The following is a 17616-nucleotide window of genomic DNA, read 5'->3' as shown; positions in this document are numbered from 1 at the left end:
CATTATTGAGGTTTAGTTTTTATACTTGTAGATAGGTAATTCTGTAGTTTTCTAGTTTAAAACAGGTACAAATGTGTGGTTTATTCAGGGTTTGGTTTAGATGGATTTCTATCTACTTAAGAATTCATCAGTTCAAATTTTGTCTCATTGATAGTCTTGTAGCATGTAATTGCAGGCCTTTGTATCGTAACATTATTCAAAATAAACGATAAGTCATATTTTGCTGATAACTTACTTTCAGGTGAGAAGCTAATTCATGGTAAATAAATCACATATTTTATGTTTCAGAACCAAAGCAACAACAAGGACTGACCTTGACCTGTATCCAGTCCAGAGGCATGATGATGGAACACTGGTGGAAGTGAATGGAATGATTTTCTGTGATAACTCCACTGGAGCCCCATCAAGTTCTGGTTTGACTATGGCGACTACCACTGTGGTAATTTACTCTTCACTAAAATTTTTTTGGAGGGATGAGTGGGCAGGGACATGAATGAAAAATTTACAGGTTTCATCTGCCAAAAAAAACTTGATATTTTAATTAGAATTGTATTTTTTGTGCATAATATTGTGATTTTACACAATTTAAGCTCAGAAATTTGATCAATTCAACAGTTAGTTACATTTTCACCTCTTCTACCCATTTGAATTATTTACCCCTGTTTGTTAGGAGGGAAATTCTATGCCATTTCCAAATCACTTCCTTCCATAAAATACCTTAGAAGCACTTTTTAAATTAAACCTTATGCATCTTCTGTAGCTATCCATTTCATGGCTAGTGGACACTTTACCATCAAAGATCTATGACTTTGAAGTAGGCCTGTCATCGACAGCAGCAAGCCCAGCACCAAATCTGATGAGTTTCACCTCAACACGGCAGAATAAATTCATCAAAATACAACATGCCAATATTCCTGATGGAACTGAGTTTTATATTATAATTAAGGCTATTAGTGGAGCTAATGTTGAAGGCATGGTGGTGAGTTCATTTTGCATGAAATTTTATACATATAGAAAGTTGATTGATTCCTTGTTATTGTATTGAATCTGTAATTTACTAAGGCCAACTAAAAATGTTTTCTTGGTTCTTAGGTCTACTAAAAAAATTTGTTGGTTGTCATGCCAACTAAAATATTGTCAGGTCAAACAAACATGTTTTGTTAGTTCTCATTCCAACTAAATGTATTTTATTGGTTCTCAGATTTAGGTCCTCTTCATCTATTTTGTGGGTTCTAATTACACTCATTTTTTGGCTTTTGATCTTTGGGGATCAAAGTACCTTATGTCATCGGTCTATCACTGGAACTACCCTACTATTTCTGAAGACTACACAAAAATATAGTCCAAATGTAATTCCTTTTGTATCATTTAATACATCTTTTATAACTAGAAAATAAATTTCTGGCAATTATTCAACTACATGATATTCTATTATTTCTGCAAATGAAATTAAAATCTACCAGTATTTTCACATTAACTGGAGATTTGAGGGACTCCTTTTTGGCCTTGAAAGATGTTTAGTAATAAATTTGCATTTAGGAAATTTAGTTCTTGCACTAATGTGTGAAGAAACATGAAATGTGTTAAGCATCTTCCATTTAACACACTTACCAGTCAAATTCTCCATCCTTTCATTAATTCTTTACCATTAATAAACAGGATGTGAAAAGCAGTGATTTTAACTCAGTAAAATTGGCGGGAATATTCAAATTGATAAAAAGTATTAAGTTTTTGAAAATCTTATGTTATCAAGGAAATTATTTTATTAAGCTGAAATTGATTTTATTTGAGTATATTGAATAATCTGTTACAAAAGTTTTTTTTTTAATGTTAATGCAAATTAATTTTTGGATAATTTTAAAAATTGAGGAAAAAGGTGAAATGGAACAAAATTTGCAGTTGTGTGTGAAGTTGGATAAGATGTATGGATTGACATTCACTTTATAGATATAAGTGAAATGACAGTTCTTGATATAAAATCTAAAAATGCATATGTATGTGCAAGATCACAATTTTATTTTAGATCATGTAATCTTTAAAATTTTGTTCATGCTACAAATTTCACAATTATCAAAAACCTCCAAAAGTTCATATGTAATATTGCTGATAGAAGATAATTATTGTTTTTTTGTAACTATTCCTGCAGTTGTTATAATCGAGTTTTATTAATATTCATTAAGAATTTTTAGCTCACTGATTTAATTGATCTTTCAGTCTGTTGGCCCTTGCTATATGGACACCACCCCTCCAGACTTCACAGGAACCATCAGTTTGACTATGTCTGGGGACTATTTAGTGGCAGAGTGGCCAACTGGAACATTCTCAGACAGCGAGGAGCCTTATGGTTTATATTATGAATTTTCTGTTGGTAGGTAGTGCATAACCTCAATTCTAGCCAGCCCTGAATACAATTTTTCAATACATTTACTATATGGCTAAATGGATTTTTGCTAAAATTAGCCCGCCCTGCTAAAAAAATGCCAGTCTCAGGCTGGCGGGCAGGCTATTACTTCTAACTCTGCTTAACGCCATCCTTGAATTCCCCTGGAACCTGTTTCAACCCACCCTATATCAACACCAATAACCTGCCCAAGCCATCCTTAAACTCCCCAAAACCTATCTAAACCAACTCTGAAACCATATCCCTAAAACCTTCCCAACCATCATTGAATTCCCTTTTAAAAAATACATTTTAAGATCTGTTTATATCAGTTACAGTGCATATTTGAACACTGTTAGAATGCTTAAAAAGCTACTACAGATAATTTAAGGTAAATGAATTTGGCATATTTCTGATACCTAAATTAAGATTTATATACTTAATTTTTGCAGGTTGTTATTTTTGTCATTTTAGGAATGAGTCATTTGATGTGGGGTTAAAATTCTAATCAGAAGTCTTAAAACTATTCTCTTTAAAGTTCTTGCAAATATGTTATCTTGTGGATAATTATTTACTATGAACTTAGCAAAAAAATTATATCTGTTAACCCTTCATCTTTAGGAGGGAGGCTCTTTCAGTTTGGGTCAATCTCCCTATTTGAGAAAGTCTTCCAAGTGGGAGACACAAATCTCCCTCGTTCACAAATTTCTCCCCCCAAAGTCTCCCACATAGCAGAAATATTGCACAAGTTCTGTTCTAAATGACTTTTTAAATTGATATAAATGCAATGTTTATGTAACATGATAATCATTGATACACAATCAACCAATAATTAATCCTTTTGTTTTCCTAATTACTCAAAATTTGATTGGAAGACCTAAGTAGATTAACAAGATTTTTATATTGTTATTTTATCTTTGAATTTCTTGCAAAATGGTCCTTTTTTTCTGTGACAAAAGTTGCCATGCTAAATCTCCCTCTTAGAAAAGTTGAAAAGAGGGAGATCTCCCTCTTTCAGCATTCAAAGGTTAACTGGTATGAAATTTTCATGTCTAATATATTTTTTCTTGTATTGAAAATGGCTGATTTATCTGCTTATAATTTCATCGGACAGTCAGTGAACTTACAGAAAGATTTTTTAAAATTTAAATTTAAATTTTCCCTAATGGTATGTTAATTTATTTGCTTTTACTCTTGTAGGTGAGACAGCTCTTGGAACACAGATCCAGTCATTTCAGCCTTTGTCGGCTGGTGGATCATGTACTGACATCACAACACCAACATGTACTGCTGCTGGTGTCATGTCACTTAATTGGTGGTTCCATGGCAACCACTATTACTACATCTCTGTTAAAGTGAGGAACACTGCAGGACTAGTGACAATTAGGTCATCCACTGCTTACATTCACAATGTACAGTTGCCATCAATGGGTGTTGTACTGGATATTGACCCAGCTGTAAGTACTTTTTTGATTTGCTTTTTTTTGCTTAAGAGTGTGCTTGCCTTGAGTGGTCTTTGGAGGTTTAATCCACAGCCATGTTACAAGAAAGACTTTAGAATTGGAAGTCACTGCCTCTCCACCATATATGTGGTATTTGAGGGTATTAAGTGATAACTGATTGGCTCTGAATCAGAATAATGTGTCTTAGTGAGGCGGCATGCCTCCCTGTTGGCAGTAATGTGTCTGAGTGAGGCGGCATGCCTCGCTGTGGGCTGTAATGTGTCTGAATGAGGCGACATGCCTCGCTGTGGGCTGTAATGTGTCTGAGTGCGGCGGCATGCCTTTCTGTGGGCTGTTTGGTCAAAATTTGGTCCCCAACGAAAAGGAGGTTTCAACTGGTATGTATACTGAAAACCTCAAAACCACAAATTCAAGAATCCACGAACTTGTTTTTTTTCCCTAATCCATGAATATTGGTATCCACGAATTAAAGTATTTTCACAGTAGTCAATTTGTGTAGTCTTCTTTGTGTCATAGCTTTCATCCCACTATCACCTCTGTATTCGCTCAGGGTCAGAATAATGTGTTCAAATTGTTTGACATGCTTACATGCAGGGTGTTGTTACTGTGTGCTAGCACATTATTTATTTCAGCTTAGCAGACTAGTACAAAGCATGGTAAATATAACGAGAATTGATATGGTGAAAATGTCAAAGAGACATCGACTCCACTGGGTTGAAAAATGTTTGCTCAAGGCAAACAAGGGTCTTCAATGAACCATGAGGAAACCCTCACACCACAGGGCAGGCTGCAACTAGCCCAAAAAACAACACTATACACAGGTACAGCAAAACAGTTGTACTTTAAATACTCCAGCAACTTAAAAGTAAACTGAAAGTGAAAACAAAACAATACATAGAGGCTAGAAATTCCTGACTTAGGACATGCCCAAAAACTGCCATGGGGTTAAAATACTTTAGCATGTCACAACCTTCCCCCTTTTAGATCTGGCCATTGTGGAAAAAAATATTACACAACTAAACTCACCTAAAACATTGTCTTCTTGGAATGCATGAAATATGTTATAAAAATACAGTCAATCAATCATTCAATCAATTATTTATTTTTCATTGTAGGAATATATTGCTAGTGGTCCATTAGCTTTACAGGTAAGATATTTGAACTCAGTGAAACATGGTTAAACTTAACTTTAGTAGAGTTGAAGATTCTTTTTGATTAAGACTGTCGAAACACATTAGGCCATAGCTATTACAATTTTTGGGGGATAAAACATGGGTAGGAGGACGAAAAAAACAAAAATTATCTGCTGTTGATTTTTTTTTAATATCAACCTAAAAAATATACTTTCCTTTTATTTCACTAGGAGATTATTAAAAAATGTAAACAAATATCTTTAATCTCGACAAGGCTTAAATTTAAAAAAAAACAATGTGCAACAACTTTCTACATCAAAAATAACATAAATTCAGATTCTTTAATTTAGTTATGATCTATAATTCTATTTTTACTGCATGAAAAAAAAAAAACAGGATTGGAGGAGTTCAACTTATTTTTTTTCCAATTTTGCAAAATTTAGGAAAAAGTTTTCGTAAACTAAGAATAAAAATACTATGACTTATTGTAAGAAGTTGTTGCTTTAGACAGGTTTTTAAAACCTGCCTAAATGAAACTTCAGTTGGACAATTTTTTATTATAAGGACAGGATTTTATAATACACAGGTTCAAAAATGAATCCTGTCCAACGCTTGATCTCTATAGACAGGTTTTTTATTCATGAGGAAAGTGGTTTCAACTTATGTCAACTTATGTCATAGTAAATCATTATTATTGGGTGAAAGGGTAAAAGTCTGATACATTGATTGGATGCCAGGCTTCAATTACCTGACTTCTCATGACAATTGAAGAAAAATATCATAATCAATTTGAAACTATGAGAAAATAAACCTCATTTTATGTGTAGCACAGTCATGTCCGATCTACTTAAATATGATTACAGAGCAAGTTTTTTTTTATGAGACCTGAAGGAAATAAATGTATGCATAAGACAATGGGATCATCTGTCTAATTCTGATGAAAATGAAATTGGTGCTGCATATTCTGCAGCAGTTTGTAACTGATTACATAAGTTGAATGACTGCAATCGATGTTTGTAATTGTTATGTCACTAGAGAGCCCTGTGATTGAAACAAAGCAAATATATTCTGATCTATCAAATAGGAAAATTCATACAATATCTGTTTCACAAACTTTCAGTTGTTCATTATGGGAAGATAGGGATTGAATAATCACATAACTTACGTAAGAGCTTTTCATTGGTTGATAAATAGTAATAATGATCTTGGTTTATAGGATATCTGTGATATTGACTTTCATACGGATGCATCAAGACTGGTTGCTCGTTGGACTGGTTTTGCTCATCCACATCTTGCCGTAACGTACAAGATTAGTGTTGGCACAACAATGGGTGGAGATGATGTAACCTCTCCTACTGATGTTGGAACCAGTACATCTTTTGTTATAACAGGTCTCCCTCTAACAGCCTTCCAGGTTTGTTTTTAGATTTTATTTGTCAACAGTATCTCAGTAGCTGAACAAAAGGGGGGATATAAGTTTTAGGATGTATTGTATTGTCCTTTTGCCAGAATATCTCGGCATAAACTGGTTCCTGATTGCAATATTCAGTATGTTACACTTATACAAATTTACAGTGACAGTGTATGACTAGTAACTAAGCTGGTATGTAGTCCCAGGAACCAGAATAATCTCAGCAGTACACAGGAATGTCATGTGACTGTGTTAAAATTCACAATTTTTATCACATTTTGCCTTAAAAAGGTAAAATTTATGAGGATCTTTATTTTGCTCTAACACAAATGGGGATAGGACACAAAAGTTTTGGACTTGTGTGGTCTTCTCCCATAAAAGAGTTGTAGCTGTGCTCTGCTTGATAGTAAATATTTAATCAAAGTATAAAATTGAACAAAATGGCTGTCTACATGTTCAACTTAGTTCCTCTTCTATTACTAGCCTACTTGGCAAAATAACAACATATATATACTTTTTTGTGTTAAAATACAACAAAAAGATCTTCATTATATTGATTATTCCCTTCATTATGTTTGGTAGAAATACTATTTCACTGTGACTGCAGTGACCTCAGTTGGTACTGTGTCAGTGTCGTCTGATGGTGTTGCCATAGTAACAGAGTATGAAACATTGCCAGGGGTGGAGATATTTGATGGAATTCCTTGTAATTTGTCCAGTAAGTATGTCTGTAACTAAGAGTTGCAGAGCTGAAATAGGAAATTCTATGTCTGTCTGTCTGTTTCCAAGTTAATGCGTAATTTGAAGTTCAATTTGTACAGTACCTGAACCGATTTGTGCAACAAAAATTATGATCGTTCATCGATCCCCGATCAGTTTCCGGTCAGTCATTGATCCATCAAACTGATCCATTAAATTGGTGATCGCATCACGTGACCACGGAGCGGTCACTGTATTTTACGGTTTTTATTGTTTTACACATATTTACATGATGTAATAGATTTATACATCAATTTATACTTGTATTTTACATTTATTTTATTTCAAACACATCTTACGTCATTTTACATAAAACTGCGATCACATCGGTCACCCGTCATCTGTCATTGATCCATCAGTGATCAATCAGTTAACGGTCATCGATCCGTCAAATTGTTGCGCGGATCAGTTCAAGGACTGTAAATCATTATATCTTCCCTTTTGTTGTTGGCATAAATAGTAAGCATGTTGTCCACGTGCCAAGCACATATAGGAAATTCTATGTCTGTCTGTCTGTTCCACTGCATATGCTTGATTTGAAGTTTGTCTTGTAGATCATTATAATCCCCCTTTTGTGGATGACATATCCATGTAGAAATACCATATTTGGTACATGGGTGTATCCCCGTGAGATAATGTGTTGAGTATATTCATGACTTCTATATGACCTTGACCTTTGAAAAACTATTTTTTATTTAAATCATATATCACCTGATTCTGTTCTTAAATGGTATGCACCATTGCAATAAATTATTTAAGCTTCCATGACTCAATTCAGCATCAAAATGTGTAGGTGGTATCCTTTGTGAGTTTTAACTCTCAGTACTGTAAACATACTAATTTTCACTATTTCAGCAGTGGACAGAAAATCAAGGAAAATAGTACCAGTGAAATTGATTTTAAGCATAGTATAATGCTAATATTTTTTTTTAAATCACAATAGTTGATACCTGGGAGTATGTTCACTCGACAGAATCCCTGAAAATAAGCAACCACGGATATTAATGTTGTAATGATGTTTTCTGTGTGCTTGGGTATTACACAAATTTTGATTGTATTTTCAGGTCAGACTTTCTCACACCATGAACAGGATCATCGTGTTCCATGTGAGACTGATATTGATGCTCAGTCATCAACCAATACAATGAATGCCTATTGGACGATACCTGCCAACATACAGTGGTACACTCCTGATGCTTATTTCAAGGTGGAACAGAGGACACAGGCTTCTTGTGAATATGTTTTTCTTGTACTCTTATATTAAGGATGACCATCTTGGTGGTTTTGTGTGATAGCATGCTCATTTCCAGTGCTGAATGTTGTTGGTTTGATCTCAGTCAAGTCATACCAAAGATTTCATTCGTGGTCACTTTTTCTCTTAGAATATAGCATGTAATCTACCATACCTTAATTTTGATACTCTTCTTCTTGCAAACAAATATTCTATATAGATAAACAGGCCATTATCTGTCATAGATGTTTCCCTCCTTCACTTTGCATGACCTACAACTAGCAACATGACTGCTGTCTTGAAGGAGAAGGAAACTGCTCACTTTCAAGGAGCACCCATGGTTTTAGTGTTTGAGCTGCTCATTTCTATACCCTGCCAAACAAAGTTGTGAGGCATTATGTAATGCCTTCTGAAAAGTTGCATTTTTGTCTGTCTGTCCATTCCACAAAGGTTTCCTGATGATGGCAGGGTATAGTTTAATGTCCCATAAGATGCCCCATTTTTACCAGCTTTAGCCAAAAGGGACTTTAGATTTCCACTCTGTCCATCTGTCTGTCAGTTCAGAGAAAAAAATTTTTTTCTAAATGCTTGTAGATATTGAGGTGATTTTTGGTATGTGAGTCTACCTTGATGAGTTACAGATCAAGTTTATGTTTTGTTCTGTGTCGCAAATTTTTGTCTGAGTTATTGCCCTAGAACACTGAAAAATTTTAATTTTTTAATGCTTGCAGATATTTAGCTGATTTTTTGTCCTAGTTATGGCCCTTGAATTTAAAAAAAAATTACTAAAATTGAAGTTTTCTGCACTTTATTTCGAAACACTTGCAGATATTGAGCTGATTTTTTATATGTGAGTCTATCTTGATGATCAAGTTTATACTGGGGTACCCCCATTCCGTCGGTCAAAATAATATTCTTCCTATCGAGTTACCAATTTGACCAGACGATGCTAATATTATTCATAAAAATAAAATTCAGACATTCTACTTTCCACTTCTGTAAATTATGTTATGTGCATGTCTTTATTTGATTATTACGCCAGTAACAGAAAATCAAATGTCAATCATCCGCAATTATTGTTGTCGTACCCCAAATCTGTGCATTTCCGGTTCAGAGATTAAACAAGTATGGGGAGCCATATGGGATACAATACATTTCAACTAAATAAATAGAAATATGCTAGTATTGGATTTATTTAGTACTGGACAAAAATAACTTTATAGAATATACTTTTTTAGTCTATTTAAAGAGAAATATTTGTATGTGAGAATTTAAACACTTCATTATTTAAGGCAAATTATTTCAGAATGATGTTTATCTTATTTCAATTCTTATTCAATAATTATTTGACTGAAATTCATTAAGAATTGAAATCATTTAGAATATTTTAGATTACTTAAAATTGATATACTAGGTGATCTCAATCATTAGATTATTGAAACTTGCTAATTTTTAATTCATAAATATTAAATATTCTTATATAAGTATTTCATATACCATTTTTGCGCAACTTATTTTTCATTTGAATTAATTCAAACTTAGAAAATTAAATCATTTATACATTTGAACAACTTTAATAAAATCAACAGCAGCAAAAAAACTGTAACAAAAAATGTCCATTCTTTACTGCATTGAAGGCAGATTTCTAAGCATCAGGGTGATACTGTTTTTTCTTCATTTTATTTATATATCTGTAAATAAAAAAATATCTCAAATTAGCTTAAATTTGTTCATTGTGAAAATTGTCTAGTGTTCAATACTGCATAACTATTAATTTCCATTGAATTTTTCTAAGCAGAATGTTTTTAAGATGATGGAAAATATGTTTGATATTTTAATTTGTCAAATCCTCAAAAAATGTTCATTTTTTGTTAATCTGGCTTTCCATAGTTAATTTGTATGACACATGACATATTTTGGTCACATGATTGTTGTTTTGGATGCTTTGTGAATGGCAGATGATAAATCAATATCGATTGATTGGTTTCATGTGTATTTTCTACATTTCTAAAAGGGATTAAATAATATGGCATACAGAGGTTTTGGGAAAATTGGAAATATTCTAGGCTGAGCTTAAAACTTGAAAATTACCTGGAATACTGGCAAGCTGGTCTTTGTTGTTTTTTTTTTATGAAATAGGCCGGGTTCAGTGTCGGCAACCTCTGACCTCTGACCCTAGCACATGCAATCAGTTCCGTACAAAAAGGGATATTAATAATACATCGGAACTAGGTATACATCGGAAAGAGGGTACAGCAGTATACATCGGAAAGAGAGTAGAGAAGTATACATTTTGTTCCACCCTTGCTGATTTTTTTCCAAAGTATCAAAATCATGGTCATTTCCTCAGTTTGTCATTTATACTTGATGACGTTCATTTATTGTGTTCCAAAATTTTTTCTTTTTCAACATATTTTCTCTCCTTTGACACTTTGCAATTCCATGTTTTATTACATTCCAGTTTCCACATGGACAGTATTCAGAGACTATGAATACATTAATTCCACATGTTTTAGTGTGGGGACCAACAGATTGTCATTAAATCCAGGTTATAAATACCGAATTACGTTAAAACTATGTGCCAGACAGACATGTTTCAAACCAGTGTCAACTGATGGCGTCATGGTCATATCAAATCCACCTGTTACAGGCAGTATTGAAGTTAATCATGTGAATGGAAGTTCCGAAAAGGTTAGTGCCAGTTGGAATAAATTTTATCTTTGCAACATGTTTCTGTTAGTTACTTGCTACTAAGCCTATACTTAATATGCCAGATTTACAAAGCATGTTAAAATCTTTGTTTTACTTGAAATATTTTTAATTAGAAAAGTTGAGGTTATTTTATAGGTGTAATTGGCCCCTTATTTATTTTTTTGCAAAAAATTGTAAGAAAAAAAGCGAACTTTCACTAGTTTAATGAATTGGGTAAAAAATTGTGTGCAATATTTAATCACTTCTACAAATGTTAGATACATTCTCCTGGCCTTTTATTTTGTCTACTTCAAATTGAAACTCCATTTTATCATTGTTTTACCATACATTGGCCATTTAAGTCACATTGTTTTACCATACGTTGGCCATTTATGTCACATTGTTTTACCTTGAGTGAGGAATAAATAATGGCATAAATGGCCAGCCTGTGGTAAAACAATGATAAAATGGAGTTTCGATGATTTATTTCATTTCTAATCTGACTAGTTTCTTAATTTTTTTAAATAGACGCAGCCTAAGTGTTGCACGAAATGTTGGTCATGTGTTTATTACTTTTTTACCATGGCTGTAGTCTAAAGAGCTTTGAAGCATGTCATATTAGAATCCACGGGGAACTTTTACAGTATATAATGCTGAAGAAACACCAACAGACAAAGATGTAGAACTGTAAAAAGAAACTGATGAGACCTGTGGAAGAAATGTTTTATTTTAAGAGGTTGAAAAAAAAAATTACATACTGTGAAATTATTTTAAATCATGGATACAAATTTTCATGGATTAGGGAAAAAACACAATATTGTAGATTCTTGAATTCAGTGGAAATCTCCATTTTGTTGGGAGCCAAATTTCATTGTTTGGCTCACCCACGAAAACCACAAAGCTTGGTATCCCACCAATAATAGTACTTTCACAGTAAACAAGAAAAGCCTAAATAGAATTTGTCAAAAAATCTTTATTTCTTTCTTTTAGCTGACAGTGAAGATAGATAAATTCTATGACCCTGATATACCTAACATTAATGAGAAATATGCTGCAGTAGATAGATATGAATACGCTATAACTGACGATTCAGTGATCGGCAATATCTACACTAACTGGACTGATATAGCAGTAACAAGTGGTGAAGAAGTAAGTTAAATATAAGATCCTATGTTTAGGATCAAGATCGTGAAGAGAAGGCTCAATTAAAATGAAAGAATTTTTTTAGAAAAAAAGGGGGGGTAATTTTTTTTTCAAATTTTGCAAAAATTTTCAAGGTTGTAATAACAGTAATTCAAATTACAGTATGACATATTAACTTTCTGAAGAAGGGTTTTTCTCAACATAGAAAAAAGTAATGATAACTTGGTCTAAGATGACAAATAGCAGTTTAAAGTATTTGTTTTTTGTTTTTTGGTTGTTTTTTTTTTTTTGGGGGGGGGGAATTTTATTGTATTTTGTTCACAGGTAACAATTACAACAACCTGGCAGTATATTTTTTTTAAATATTGCATTGCATATTTCAACAACTTCATGGAAATTTTTCACCCAATATGTTGTTGGTATGAGTCTTATCTCTAAGTTTACTTATTAGGTATAATGATACCAATTACTAAAATGTTATTTCAGATGACCTTTGAAGTGACTTTGACAGGTGTAATGGATTTCACCAAATGTAAAAGATTTACAGTTCGAGGTTTTAACCAGGTCAAAATGTATGCCACTGTTTCCATGGAGATAAAACAGTGTGATGCCTTCAATCCGAAGCTTATTATACCAAATATTGTTATTGATGCCAAGGGAAGCTCTGATTCTGATGGTTTGTATTGTTCTTTGTTAGGGGAGGGAGCCTATGTAATGGTGCGATGGTAAATTTAAAAACATAAAAAAAAAGAATTGAACTTTTATTTTCTTCTTTGGTTGTAATTTAATTTGTAATTCACAATTAACTGATTGAATATTATTAGGTTATTATTCTAAAATGAACTTTAAAGTACCAGTACATGTATGTTTATGACATAAGCGACCATACACCAAACAAATGGTGCCACTCATGTCAAGGATTATTGTTATTGAGAGTTTACCATCAAACTACATTCTAAAAAATATATATCAAGTAAATATTTAATGTCAAATATTGCTAGTTACTATATAGATAGCAGTGTTTAATCAGTGTTCTCAGTGTAATAGATTATGATAATTCACACTGAAATAAATTCGGTAATTTCGCTCTCTTACCTTCTCCCGCCAAAAAGTCACAACTTTGATATCAATCTGCCGTTCACAAAATTTGAAATTTATGTTGAAAATAGCAGCAAATAATGGAGGAAATCTATATAATAAATAGGATAATCAATTGGTTATTGTGAATAACCAAAATATAACCACTCGTGCAAAGAACGCAGTAAGATTTAACTTGAGATCATATTTTGGTTATTCATTCCTTCCAATTAATTATCCTATTATTATCATTTGTGGAAAGTGAGTATCGTTACAACCCTTTTGTGTGTGATTCCAGATCAAAAGCACTTCATATAGAAACACATGTGGAAGGGATTATGAATTTTACATTAAATTCTGTTGATTATATATTAGATAGATTTCAGATTTATTTTGTCTTTTTAAAGTATTTTTGTTCACCATTCTTTTAACAGACGTGTTGTATACCAGTGCGAATATCTGACCAGATATTGTAAGATAAACAAGAAATGCTTTCACAGATATTAATATTTTTCTGGTATGATGTCATTTAAGAAGTTTTCTTTACTTTTTCTATATTTCCTAATTTTTTATTTCAGAGATATGGAAACTTGATTTTAGAAAAACAGAAGAGGTATATTATAAGAATTGTGTTTTTTTGTTTTGTTTTTTTGTTGCAGAAAGTACAGGCAAAGCAATAGTCTTGGTACAGAATGCCTTCTGGACGGAACCAGATGTTGACTATACTCCTTACAGCAACATCATATCAGCTGTATGGCCAACGCTACGTCATCGTGACTATACCTACGCCATTCTGGATGGCAAGAGTGTTGATGTGACAACTTACTATAAACAAACTGGATCCCCGTCACTGACTAAGCCTTGCAGCCATACAGACAAGATTAGATGTGGAACAACTGGTAAAGATTTTTTCAAAACAAAGTTCTTGTTAACTCATAATTAAAGTCAGGCATAATTTGTTAAAAACAAAAAATATGTAAATGTATAAAACTCACATATATCACAATTTCTATTAATTAATATCACATTTTTTATTAAGGTTTGTATAGGGTTACTTAATAAAAATTGTGATATTGGTGAACTTCAAGTAGGCAGGTCAATATCTCCTATTTTAACAGCTTTTTTGATGTCCTTTAGAATTAAATTTGTAGAAATACTAAATGTAAACCTAATACAGTTGCTAATTTTGGTAGATTTTTTAGAATGAACATTATTAGCTCACCTTGCCAAAGGCCAAGTGAGCTTATGCCATTACTTGGTGTCCGTCTTCGTCATTGTGGACAAATTTTAAAAAATCTCCTCTGAAGCTACTGGACTGACAGGTTTTAAACTTGGCATAATTGTTCCTTAGGGTGTTCTGCACAAAATGCCTGTTGGGATTTTTGATCCATGAAAAAACATGGCTGCTGTTACTAAAAATAGAATATGGGGTCAGGTTGCAGTTTTTTGCAAATAACTCAAAAACTGTTGCATTTAGCAAATTTCTGGCATGGGTAAAATTGTTCAGCATCATGAGATGGACCTATGGTAAAATTTTCAAACAATTGGTCAACTGATGTAGGAGTTACGGCCCCTGAAATAGTTGTTTTTGCATTTTTCGCATGTGCAACTTTGAAAATCTTCTTCTCAAAATCCATTGCACAGAATTCAATGAAAGTTGGCATTTATGTTCCTTAGGATATCCCACACAACATGACATTTGGGATTGTTGATTCATGAAAAAACATTGCTGCGGTTACTAAAAATAGAACATAGGGGTCAGATGGCAGTTTTTTGCAAATAAATCAAAAACCGTTGCCTTTAGCAAATTTGGTTAGGGTATTATTGTTCAGCAACATGAGACGGACCTATGCCAAAATTTTCAGAACGATTGGTGGACTGATGTAGGAGTTACGGCCCCTGAAACAGTTTTTTTTATATTTTCGCATGTGCAACTTTGAAAATCTTTTTCTCAAAATCCATTGCAAGGAATTCAGTGAAAGTTGGCATATATATTCCTGAGGGTGTCCCACACAAATTGACCATTGGGATTGTTGATTCATGAAAAAACATGGCCACCATAACTAAAAATAGAACATAGGGGTCAGATGTCAGTTTTTTGTAAATAACTCAGAAACCGTTGACTTTACCAAATTTTTGGCTCGATAAAATTGTTAAGCATCGTGAGAAGGATCTATGCCGAAATTTTCAAAACCATTCATTGACTAATGTAGGAGTTATGACCCCTGAAACAGTTTTTTTGTTGTTTTTTTTTCACATATACAACTTTGAAAATCTTCTTCTCTAAAATCGTTTGATCATTAAGATCATTGAATGAAAATACGCATAATAGTTCTTTAGTGTATTGTGCTCAAAATGACTATTGTGATTTTTAATCCATAAATAGATATGGCTGCCTATACTAAAAATGGAACTTAGGGATCATAAGACAGGTTTTTGAAAAAAAAATCAAAAATTGCTGCCTTTAGCAAAATTCTGGTTAAGGTCATGAAAGTGCTATGAAAAGCATTTCCTGCATTTGACAATTTAGTTGATTTTAACTTAGCCTGTCTCATTCCTCAAGTTTTTCAAATAAGAAAATGGTTAACCAGGTGAGCAATTCAGGCTCTCTTGAGCCTCTAGTTTGCTGTTTTTATGGTTGTGAAAAATAGTCAACCATTCTAAGTGTAAAAGAAATATTTTGTGGTTACTTTTTTGCTCATCTTTTACTGGTAAAATAAAAAGTTGAAAATTAGTTCACCACAAAAAAATGGTGCTTTCACAGGACACATTAATTTGTATCACATTTTTCCATGCTTCAGTTTAACAGAATAGTTCCTTAATGGATTCTCCAGTTATCAATTCTATAAGAGCCAATTTGGCTGAAGATGAATTATTTTGAAATATATTCATGTATGTTATTTTGTTGAATAAGTCAAGGTTATAGAGGTTAAAAGAAATCACCCTGTCTGTTTGTCCGTCCATACATCCTTCTTTTTCTCTTAAATGCTTCATGGATTTTGATGAAATTTTATATGAAAATTATGCATTGAATATAGATATGCAGGAAACTAGATAAGTATTGCTTGATGTTTACAAAAGAAGATAATTTACCAGGAGGGTTTTATAAGTTTCAAACAGGGTTATCATATAGTGAGCTCATGAGCAGATCTGATATCTTTATTTCAGGTAATGAATACATGAATGAGTTATTTACTGCTGATGAGTTAAAGCATGGTACTAGGTACATAGTTTGTGTCCATGCTGACCTGAAGGTTATTGATCGTGGGACGTGGATGGAGGAACTACCTGCTGTCAGTACATGTAGTGATGGTGTCGTTGTCGACCTTACACCACCAATGGCAGGAAAGGTCTGGATATCACATAGTCCTGATATTAGATACCAGGTAATTTGATAGGTTTCAGTGTCATGGAAAAAAGTAATATACAAAGACAATATATTCTTACATGATTTTCACATGAATATTATGTGAGTTTCACCTTAATTGAACAAATATATATTATTAAAGTTTGCAGTATTAATGTGAATTGAGCCTTCACTTGAATTTTAAATATTTTAAAATAAGTTCTCCTTAACCATTTAATAGATTTTGCTGAGACTTGATATGAAGGTTGAATATCATACCAGGTTTCTGCTCTTTAGGTCAAAAAAGGCGAAGAAGGCCATGTGAGCGTTTGTCATCACTTGGTGTCCATTGTCAGTTTCGTCAGTTGTGAACTTTTCTTTAACTCAGTGGATAGTTAACAAACATTGTCATCAGCATCCTTAGCATACCTGTATTAATAATGGTGTTGATTATGTGTATCATGCGTAAAACATGGCTACCATTGCTATTTTTAGACCACAGTGGTCAGCAATTTCTGGTGGAAGAAGGAACTGTTAGATAAGATAGTCAAATCATGTTTATGGTATTCATTTGGTTTTTTTTAAATTCAGAGTTCTGTATCTGAGATGTATGTTAACTGGGAGGCCTTCATTGATGTAGAAGAGTTTGGTAATGGTCCAAATCCTACAGGGATTATGGACTATACTGTCGGGATAGGTAAGTCAAATGAGTGTTTTGTTTTGACTATTACACATTAATTAAGCTTGAAAAATGCACCAGTTATTTTATGTATACCTGCTTGCACACTATTTTTTTTGTTTTTGGGGGGGGTATGCAGGAATGACTTTGAACACCCAAACAATTGTGTCCATTTATTCAAACATCCATCTGTCTATCAGTGTAGTACAGTAGTAATCAAGGGAACCAAGAATCAAAAGAATGTAATCCGGGGAAAAAGACCAGACATTGAAAACAGTGATGCACAACAAAATACTTGTAATA

At 33.0% G+C, this 17616-nt stretch overlaps 1 protein-coding gene across 2 annotated transcripts in view; it reads left to right on the top strand.

Moving 5' to 3' along the window:
* The window catches only part of LOC148610807 (uncharacterized), a 102309-nt gene that overhangs the window by 45677 nt on the left and 39016 nt on the right, over positions 1–17616 (top strand). For both annotated transcript variants that reach the window (XR_015924775.1, XM_088596184.1), the window contains exons 18-31: positions 289–439; positions 761–979; positions 2215–2368; positions 3581–3837; positions 4959–4991; positions 6193–6390; positions 6970–7105; positions 8211–8378; positions 10839–11068; positions 12059–12217; positions 12698–12887; positions 13948–14187; positions 16457–16674; positions 17226–17331. Coding sequence is in view for 1 of the 2 variants with exons in the window: in XM_088596184.1 (XP_088452310.1) it covers positions 289–439; positions 761–979; positions 2215–2368; positions 3581–3837; positions 4959–4991; positions 6193–6390; positions 6970–7105; positions 8211–8378; positions 10839–11068; positions 12059–12217; positions 12698–12887; positions 13948–14187; positions 16457–16674; positions 17226–17331 (2459 nt within the window). In the remaining variant the exon portion in view is untranslated. The remainder of the gene's footprint in view (positions 1–288; positions 440–760; positions 980–2214; positions 2369–3580; positions 3838–4958; positions 4992–6192; positions 6391–6969; positions 7106–8210; positions 8379–10838; positions 11069–12058; positions 12218–12697; positions 12888–13947; positions 14188–16456; positions 16675–17225; positions 17332–17616) is intronic.

Source organism: Perna viridis, chromosome 8 (genome assembly GCF_037379345.1).
Source record: "Perna viridis isolate PV_CMFRI_1.1 ecotype Kerala chromosome 8, ASM3737934v1, whole genome shotgun sequence".
NCBI classification, from domain to species: Eukaryota; Metazoa; Mollusca; class Bivalvia; order Mytilida; family Mytilidae; genus Perna; species Perna viridis.
This window is presented reverse-complemented; position numbering and strand designations above follow the sequence as displayed.